Below are 10,600 nucleotides of genomic sequence, written 5' to 3' on the forward strand. Positions count from 1 at the left end.
ATACAGACTGCAGGTTTTGCTTTAGCTCCATATGCAAAGCTCAGTGTGTCCATGCAAAAGGCAGAACATGCTGCTCAGCACACTGACAAACAAATAATACGACACAAATGATGGGCATGAAAAACTAAATCTAACTAAATAAATGTCCCATGGTGGTTGGAGGTAAAAACATATAAATAACATTGTTTAAAGACTTCTTTTTAGTTTTAGTTTGTTTTCCACTGAGTTATCAGCTTTGTCACTGGTTAGCTAACAGAAACTATTGTAAGTCTAACTGCTACCAACCAACCAAACCCAGTGACGTAAAGGTTTGTACTGGCACCAAACGTGTTCTAGAAACTCTGAGCACTTATGTCTTAAATGCAGTTGCACAGTTTGAGGACAGGGAGGCTCCATAACTGACCTAAACTACAGTTCGTATAAATCTGTTAAACTACTTTCCTTTCATTTAAACTCGCCTGAACCTACCTCTTGATTAAAGACACCAACAACCTACAGCCACATTATTAAGAAGCACATATTTCATCTATCAAATTGTAAAAACTTTGACGTTTGCTACAATAATAACAATAAATGGGTATATGTGCACATACAGTATTTATTTCAACCCCTCGAGGCCCCGTCTTCTACCCACTTGCACAGTGAATCTGCTGTTACGTAAGAGAGGGACGGCCTCAGCTTTCATTATAGAGGAGGCGGTCCTCTCCACACAATTCGATTATTTACACACCAATAGTGGTAGATTGTGTTTCAGGGAAAAACACAGGACTATGTGACCTGGGTTTATGGATCACGTGGTCTCTAGCTCATGTGTGTTGTCATGGCCCCGTAACACAGAACGTGTTATTTTTTCTCCTATACCGGACTATTTAAGATCAGATAACTCTCTTTATTGTCATTGCACAGTCATACATAGTACAATGAGATTGGAAAACTGTCCTACGTCGGCACTACATATAACACAACACGATATGAGACATCACATCACAACGCAACACAAACAACACAACACAGTATATTAACTTAGTAATAAAAAAAAAGAAGAATAAGTGCATGTGTATTGCAAACTGTTATTATTGCACATTAATTATAATTGCACCTTGTTATAAATATAAATATTATTATTGTTTTAAACATCGTTACCTCCCCCCCCCAAAAAGTCCAGGGAGGTAGCCAGTCAGGTCAGCTATTTGCACTGATCAGGGCTACTGCCCTGTTGTAAAAGCTGTCCTTTTTGGGAATTGAAGATGGTAGATTACTTCATATTTTTTTTTTAATGAAACAGGTTAACTTTAAACTTTTAACTGGAAAAATGGAAACGTACTGTTGGAATTTACATCCAGTTTGTAGTGGTTAGCAGGCTACGACTTCCTGAATAATAAAGTAGCCTGGAACGCCGGACCTGTTGGAATTTAATGCATTTAAAACAATGTGGTTAAACAACAACAAACAGCTTTAACAAGGAAAGAAAACATATCAGCAGGAGGAAACTCTACACTCACATACCGTGAAACTTATTCAAGTTCCAAATACAACGTTCAGTTCAGCTCTATTTAAACTAGCACCAAATCACAACAACAGTCACCTCAAGTCACTTACTAGTGTAAGAAAAGGACCCCACAAGAACACAGAAAACTCCAATAATCAGACGACCCCCTATGAGCAAGCACTTTGGTGACAGTGGGAAGGAAGAATTCCCCTTAAACAGGAAGAAACCTTTGGAAGAACCAGGCTCAGGGAGGGGCGGGGCTTAGAAAGACGGGACAAACCATAAACTATTGTCAGTCCTTACAAACAGATCAAAATAACAGTAACATGTCTCACAACTTCCTACACACTGAAGACCAACAGCTATGGGAACATAGGAGTTCTGACTACACACAGACACACACAGGCCACAGACCCAAACTAGTTATCGTCCTTAAAGCTGAAGACAGACTCTGGATCAGAGAGAAAAAACAGCAGCAACCTTTAAAGCAAACAGCTGTTTGTTACTAAAAGCACTACCATGAAAAGATGTCATACTGAAAACTCACTCTGAACTAAAGTGAAAGACTCTGATTAACAGAGCCATCCATGAAGACCACCAGGCTGCCCTGTTCACCAACAAAAAAGAAAACCCTTTTCCTCACAATGAGATGTCCCATCCAGTCTTATCAGTTCATGAGACGCTCCTTCAGTATTCCCATGGATATGTTTGAGGAAACTGCTGGTTGGTTCATAGACTCACTGTGATGTTTTTAGTCTCTTACACTGACATGACAGCTGGATGGAAACATGGTGCCTGGCTAACAGAACCTGCTCGGTAATCGGAAAGGGAAAGCAGGGAGGCTCACAGAAGAAAAAGCAGAACTAAAGACTGAGTGAACATGCCGCCCACATCCGCAGAGTAAAGGAAATAAGACCTCTCTCTCACAGAGCAGATGCCAGCTACTGACAACAAGGCTCGAAGCCATACAGAATCCATACTGAAGCCACACAGCAGGTAAAATAAGTATTGAACACATCACCAATTTTCGTAGTACATATATTTGTAGTAGCACGAATTGCTCAGGTGTGATTTTGGCCCAGATCTCATTATTACACATAACTTATGGACCTCTGTGATTAATTTCTTTAGCATCCGTGGGCTGAATGGGTCGCTACAGACGTCTGGTGAGAATTTCATCTCATTAGCATCTTTAGAAATATATTTAATTTGTTCAATACTTATTTTACCCACTGTGTGTTAAAGTGTGTTCACCGAGTTCACAAAGTACAGAATAGCTTTGTAGCTTCTAGCAACACTTCCCAAATATGTTCCCTTGGATCCCCTGTGGAGGCACCGTGGGCAGACACACACTGCACTGTGGGCCCCTGCAGGGGTTGGTGCTAGCATACCTACATTATGCCCACACACAACTGCTCAAGTGTGGACAAGAACCCCCAAGGGATTTATGTCTCTACCCAGACTCAACAAGATATACTATGGAGCTGTTTACAGAAAATAAGATAATCACATGTGGCCTAATATCATTGACTTCTTTAGTTGGTCAGCAGTACATCAATAAGGTCTCCATCACCCTTTCTCTGCCCCTTGCTGACAGTGTGATGGCTGGAGATTAATAATAACTGATAATTGAATGTAGTGGTGTATAAACATATAGTGAGTGAGAAAGGTGACTGAAAGAGAAACACCCAGTGCATCAATGGAGTCCCCCAGCAGCCTACACCTATTGCAGCATAACTAAGGGAGGATTCAGGGTCACCTGGTCCAGCCCTAACTATATGCTTTAGCAAAAAGGAAGGTTTGAAGTCTAATCTTAAAAGTAGAGATAGTGTCTGTCTCCTGAATCCAAACTGGAAGCTGGTTCCACAGAAGAGGGGCCTGAAAACTGAAGGCTCTGCCTCCCATTCTACTTTTAAATACTCTAGGAACAACAAGTAGGCCTGCAGAGCGAGAGCGAAGTGCTCTAATAGGGTGATATGGTACTACAAGGTCATTAAGATAAGATGGGGCCTGATTATTTAAGACCTTGTATGTGCGGAGCAGGATTTTGAATTCTGGATTTAACAGGAAGCCAAAACAGGAGAAATCTGCTCTCTCTTTCTAGTCCCTGTCAGGACTCTTGCTGCAGCTGCATTATACATGTAAGCATGTATAATGTAAACAGAATTGGTCCTAGCACTGAACCCTGTGGAACTCCATAATTAACCTCAGTGTGTGAAGAGGACTCTCCATTTACATGAACAAATTGGAGTCTATTAGATAGATATGATACAAACCACTGCAGCACAGTACCTGTAATACCTACAGCATGTTCTAATCGCTCTAATAGGATATTATGGTCGACAGTATCGAACGCTGCACTGAGGTCTAGCAGGACAAGCACAGAGATGAGTCCACTGTCAGAGGCCATAAGAAGATCATTTGTAACCTTCACTAAAGCTGTTGGTGGCTATGAACGATGTCCGTCAATTGAACGGGTGGTGGTGTGGACATGAGGCAGCCAGTCATCACAGAATGCATTTCAAACAGGATCACCAGGAGCAATGGTGAAGGAACGTGTCCCAAAAAGTACGTTCTAACATACTTTTGTTTATGTATCACCAAATATGCAATACATGAGATTTTTTTAAAGCAAGAATGTTGTTGCGGTCGATTTGCCAAGATAAGATAATTACTCCAACATTATCTGAGATGTCAGGTCTAGAATCAGCTCTGATGTTGATGTGTGAGCCTCACAAACAGAAGCTGTCAATAACCAGAAGGGACAGGACCGAGGAGGATTTATTAGAATAAATAACAGTATGGGACAGAGGTGGTAATACCAGTACTCTATCGTATTGTTTTTGCCTTATACGCTTCATTTCCAAATATGAAGACATGATGGGTGTCTCTAGACTTTGGCACATAACTGTATCTATATGAAAAATGTAAAACATAAACAAATGCGCGCGCACACACACACACACACACACACACACACACACACACCAAGTGAGCAGCTGGGGTTCTCAGTGCCGGCTGTCCAAATCCCCTCGTGCTCTCAGCATAGCTGTACGACCAGCAGGACCCCAGCAGCCTTTATTAGGAATTTGGAGACGTGGCGAACGACACTACAGGACAACTTCAATTCTTCAACAATTTTCTTCTTAAAATGCTTAAGAAAAAGTTACCTAAGTTTCTCAGCAGTCCATTTAATCTGCTTGCTGCATTGAAGCATACTTGGGGATTAGCCGAAACCTAACCTCACAGCACTATAGCTCCAGAACAGCTTGGTGAATCAGCACTAGCTGAGTACGTCCCTTACAATCACAGAATCAGTGGGTGCAGTTTTCTGCTGATATAACGTCTGTGTCAGGAGGCACAACTACCAGGTACTTCTGTGAAACTCAAAGCATCTCATTAGGCAAGACACTCAAATACAGGCTAGATGCTACAAAACTGACTGTTTCCTGCTAAACAACAACTGAGTCACTGTGAGCCAGTGTGAATGACAGATGTCAGCAGCTGCCTTGTTAATGAGGACAACTGAAACGCTGATTTCAAGATTCTGCCACATGCCTCGCAAATGTATTAAACTTTAAATAAAAAATGCTTTATTAAGTAACTAACACATTTGTTAAAGGGCTGTGTGTCACCGCTTCTCCAATCAAGCCACAAACGCGTAGTATATGAAAGTCTGTGCACCACTGCATCTGAAAATTTAATTCTCTGCTAAGACTTCAGTCTCCAAATGTTCAATTCATACACTTAACCTTATAGTGTGAAGAGTATGTAAACAGAATTATCATTAACAGTCTCAGCGGCATTCACTTTGATGATATAGTGATGAAAGCCTGAAATACTTCCTCATCCTTTATTATCAAAAAGCACTGACTGAGTGACACACAGGAAAAATGATGTGTCAAGTAGGCATTTAAGCGAGGCCTTGGGACATAAACACCCAATCAGAATCCAAGCATCGTAGCCTCTTTCATATCACAGTCACCACTCAGTGAGAGAAAGCAGAGCTTAAGCTGATGGATAAACTCAAACACCCAGATAAATGATAAAGATTAGGACAGCGATACTGTAACTAATAGATGTCCAGGTATATTTTGCAGCTTATTTTAGCTTTTATTTTTTAGCCTCCCACCCTGTCACAGCACATGCCTGACCTCCCTGAGCCTGGTTCTGCCAGAGGTTTCTTCCTGTTAAAAGGGAGTTTTCCTTCCCACTGTTGCCAACAATCAGGAGGAATGTGGTTGTTTGGGTTTATCTGTATTAGCGTTAAGTCTTTACCTAAAGTGCCGAGGTGACTGTTGTGATTTGGGCCTATATACACTGAACCGAATCCGCCCAAAAAATGTTACAAAAGATTTTTACTGTTGGGGATTACTGGATCCCACCTCTTATTTTGAAAGATCAGATGCTGCTAACCAGCTAGCCCAGTTTCAAGTCCAGTTTCTCTGCTGCAAGCTGATCAAGTCACTGTTGCAGAGGATGTCGTTCAGATGCCTCTCCTTCAGGCCACGAGGGCCCATTTCACAACAGAGTAGTGGCTTTAAATGCTGTGCTTGACTCTTTCATCCAACGCAGGTTCTTGAACAGGTTCACACTTCTTCCACTACTGATCTTTAATGTAAAACCACGACATCCCAACATTAATGCTGTACACAGCTATCCCCCACAGTCATGAGTGCCCCACTCATGCCCGTAAAGCAAAGAGCCAGATGGTTACAATATGCAAAGCAGCAGCAGCAGCACTGCGATCAGACTAATTTCACCCGCTTGGATGAGGTAATCCTCTTTCACCATCGCTAGGCTAATCCACACCTACTTCACTGTTTTTACTACTTTTACTCTGTTACCAACAGCACTCTGCTTTGATAATGATAACTAGCATGAATCACCGGTAAACACAAAGTCTAAACCCCGTTGAGGGTTTCACATGATAAGTTGAGGAAGAGGAACTCGTCTGGCGTTTTTTCCTTTTCTCGTTGGAAGTTAGCTTCCTGAGAATAGCAGCTTTCTTAAAAGCGATACTTATGACTGTGCTCAACTAGAAACGGAACTACAACCTCATATGTTTGAAGCTCTTAAGCAGAAACGTATTTGGGAGTTATATTGGCCGCTAACGGCGCCGCTCAGGCCGGTGGGAGACGGGCCAGCTGTACGAGGCTGAATCCCTGTTAGAGATACTTGACGTTCATACGGTTAGTCACGTTAACCTGCCGAAGCAAGAAGTCGCTATGAAACATATAAAACAAGTCAGTTAAAACGTAGAGAGGCTGGCCATGTAGCTAGGACAGGATCGGGGAAACTTTGAAAACAGTGTTGTGCAACGCGGCGGGGAGGGGAAGGATGAGTGTTCGCCCTGAGCAGAAAGAAGCAGGTGGCGATACAACAAAAGGCGTCTCTCATAATTAAAGCTAGCATGATGGCAGGCTTTTTCAACTTACTTAGAAAAGTGAAAAACAAGCTAACCTGCGTGTGTTATGTCGGACAGGTCATAGTTCTTGGCGCTCCGAGGAAACTCCTTCAGTTTACGGTTTGACAAGTTGAGAGCCCCGCTCGTGGCAGCCTCCTCGAGCGCTTTTTCCACGCTACGACTGGCCGCTACTGTGGCAGGCAGCTGGGCTCCATCCCCAGCAGCCATCAAACGTACAGGTCTACCTCCTCTTACACTTTGTTTGAAGCGTCCACTCCACGTTCATACCCTGTAGGTCCGTGTAAAATCCAGAGTGGGCGTTCTTCGTGGACACTTTCAAAGCAGGGAATTATTTCTTTTTTTAACGCAGGCTTCGCTCAACAACGGAAGCTCTCGATTCCGTTACTGAACCAGGGGCTGTCAATCTTCCAGGAAGTCGCGCCAAGCTACAAAATGTCGCAACTGTTTTACGGGAAGCCCGGGTTTCTCCTTCAAAATAAAATACCAGAACCAAAATAAAATAGTGTAGTAAACCTCCGACGGTTATGAGTGCTGCTCTGTATGTGGCAGGCTTTTAGCAGAGCAAACAGAAAAATAACATTGCACCAATAAAAGAGCTCACAATCCTGACAACTGTGCATATTTTAAGTAACTAACTAAACTCATTTTTAGCGATAGATGATATGGTTTGGACATTTTATCGTCAGTTGTGATAATTTTAGGTTCAGATTTTGACTTCTAGGCTCCTCGTTACATGAAGAAGAATTGCAAAATGTTGGGAACTGTAACACTGGCACTATCATAAGGGTTCAGTTTAGAATGAACTGGCTTTACAGCACATATCTATTCGCTTTACATGTCAAATGATGTACGGTCCATCACAAAGAAATATATAGAGAAATAAATGTTGATAGGTTACATGAAAAGTAGAATAGCCTTTTATTGTCATTGTACATGTACGGTGAAATTGTGGGTGCTCCACACTAACTGTGCATGAAATGGTAAATGGTAAAAGCGCTTTACACATCCAGTCATCCACCCATTCACACACACATTCACACACTGGTGAATGTGTGTGTGGAATAAAATATAAACAGTTGTATAGACAGAATTAATAACAGCCAAGAGGAGTACATACAAACAAGAGAACCATATACAAAACAGGAGGAGGGCGCACATTACAGTTTTGAAACTGATGAAGGTTAATCAGACCATGGCTCAGATTGGTAAGTGGGTGGGTAGGGGTGGGGTGTGGGAGGGATAGTGTTTGTTAACAGTCTGAATGGCCAGAGGGATGCAAGGGATGCAGTAGAAGGCCAGCATCAGCTTCTGGTCCAGGTTATTCTTCCTCAGGACACGGAGGAAGTGTAGCTGCTGCTGAACAAGGCTTGGTTTGGTCCAGGAGTACAGGAGGAGGCCCTAATCTATACTCATTACAGAATATTTAAGTGTCCTTCCTGAATGTGGCTTAAACTCTACAATAATCAGGACTGAGTTAAGTAAGGTTAAATTAGAACACGTGGGTTAAACCTCATAAGGATAAGTAATCATACATAGTGCTGAAAGTATTCATGGGTTCAAAATACATATATTAAATGAAAACTGTGCAGAAATGATTTCTGTTGAATATTTGCTGCTCATTGTTGAACTGAGATATAGAATTAGTAAAAAGGTTACTGTGACCATTTAATCCTCTCTGAAACCGAGCGTAGAATTTAAAAAGAAATATTGAATCACAAGTTCCACCTTTCCAACTAGAATGATCTTTGTAGAAATTACGACTACATACGCTCACCGTGATGACTGAAATCCAGTTGTATGGTTGCATAACCCTCAGCACCAGGTGCTGATGGGCAGCTGATGGAAACATGACAGCCACCTACACAAATACTCATTCTTGGCGACCTCCCACACCGTGGTCGACTTGGTCAGCAGCGCTGGGAAATTTAATGTAGACACTGCTCAGTTCACAAATATCCCTGCAGACTTTATCTGCCAGTTGACCTCTATTAATAAGTACAGAAATCACGTGCCTGTTGGTGTTCATTTACTAATATTACCAAACAAAAGTCAAATCAGTGTCCATGAAGGATTAATTTAAAGCCTCTGTGCAGTCACAGCACTCCTGGTTAAATCTGTAATTATTCAAAAGTCTTGAAAAACTAATCGCTTTGAGCTAAGACAGATGAAATGGCCATTTGAATTAACTTTGTCTATTAAGCGTTAGAACGCAGTTATGTTGCCTATTCTGGGTTTTATTTTGTTAGGATTGACCGGAAGTGAAGCAACGCTGTGTTTGTCGACGTAGCTTTCACGGGGGTTATAAGGGGTGCGGCCAACGCGAGGGTAGAGGGAAGCATGGGCGTCGCCTCAATGAAAGTATTTTTGAGGCAGACTGAGGAGGCGGAGACTATGTGAAGCCTGTTAATATAATAAATGTATTTATATCTACATTAAAGTTTCAGAGTGTAAACTTTTTACAACACAATCATAATCACACACAAGCTTTTTCCAAACGAAGGCAGAAGTTAATGAAATTTTCTTTAATCTTTCATTTTCATTGTAGTACCGACGGGATTAAATTCAATATTACTGTGTCCAGTATTTTCATGTTTTAAGCATCCATATGAGACATACTATAGCTATAGTTATAGAGTGATTCACTGTGTGTTTGTGATTCGGATGCATTCCGGTTTGCAGTGTGTGGCTCTTGTTGGAGGGTTGTTTGGGTTTATAAATAGTTGATATGGAGGATTCATCATCCTGCAGGAATCATAGGTTTGTCCTTCTTTAATCTACATTCAATGTCCCCATTTTAAAGTGTGATGGTTGTAAAATAGTTTACATTATTAAAGAAATGCAGTTTCTTATCCCTTTATTTCTTCTGGCAATGTGTTGTTTCAGTTCTCTGACTGATCGTTGATAATTACAGTGTAAATAATGTTTGTTTATTCTCCACCATAACTTTGTCATGGTCCTGGATTCTGAGCGTAGCATAATGTTTTAGTTCTGTTTAATATGACGTTTTCCACATAGTCTGCTCTTCATTTACATCCTTTGAAGTTTGTATTTAAGTTTAAATCTGAGTTTATTTTTCATGAGTCTACTCTCTGATTTCCCTACTTTTATCCACAGTTAAAGTCATTCCCTACTCTTCAATCTTCTTACCCTGTTCCCTGTTCTTAAGTCAGCTTTGGTGTCAGATGTTCACGTTTCGTTATTTCCTGTTTTATTATAGCTTCTTCCCTCCTGTGCACTGTATTTAGCTTTGTGTCCTGTGTTTTGTTTTACCTGTTCCAGCTGTGCACAAAATGTGCACATTGTGCTTTTCATTTCAGGTGGTAGAGCGGGTCACCTACTCACCGGAAGGTTAGTGGTTCGATCCCCGTCTGCTCTAGTCTGCATGCCTTGGGCAACGCCCATGTTCCGATGCATCCATCAGAGCATGAATGTGAGTGGATGTTAGATAGAAGCACTAAAAACCTTAGATAAAGTGTGTGAATGGGTGGATGCACGAGTTGTATAAAGCTCTTTGAGTGCTCAGTGACAGTAGAAAAGCGCCATATAAGAGTTGTATCCTTTGTCTCACTTCAGTTCTTTGTTGTGTCATACTAACCATTTGTCTGCCTTTGTATATTAGTCACGTCGCGAGTCGCCTCGGGGGGACACCCTAGCATGTTGATCCAAACCGAGCTGACGTTCCA

The 10,600-nt window shown here is 41.6% G+C and overlaps 1 protein-coding gene across 2 annotated transcripts in view; it reads right to left on the minus strand.

The window, feature by feature from the left end:
• The window catches only part of lrch4 (leucine-rich repeats and calponin homology (CH) domain containing 4), a 29,649-nt gene extending 22,321 nt beyond the window's left edge, over positions 1-7,328 (minus strand). For both annotated transcript variants that reach the window (XM_085400603.1, XM_085400602.1), the window contains exon 1: positions 6,953-7,328. In XM_085400603.1, coding sequence (XP_085256729.1) covers positions 6,953-7,124 — 172 coding nt within the window. In that variant the 5' untranslated portion in view covers positions 7,125-7,328. The remainder of the gene's footprint in view (positions 1-6,952) is intronic.
• Between the last annotated feature and the right edge of the window lie 3,272 nt (positions 7,329-10,600).

Source organism: Rhamphochromis longiceps, linkage group LG3 (assembly GCF_057381845.1).
Source record: "Rhamphochromis longiceps isolate RC_006_pf linkage group LG3, R_longiceps_female_GT1.1, whole genome shotgun sequence".
Lineage (NCBI taxonomy): Eukaryota > Metazoa > Chordata > Actinopteri > Cichliformes > Cichlidae > Rhamphochromis > Rhamphochromis longiceps.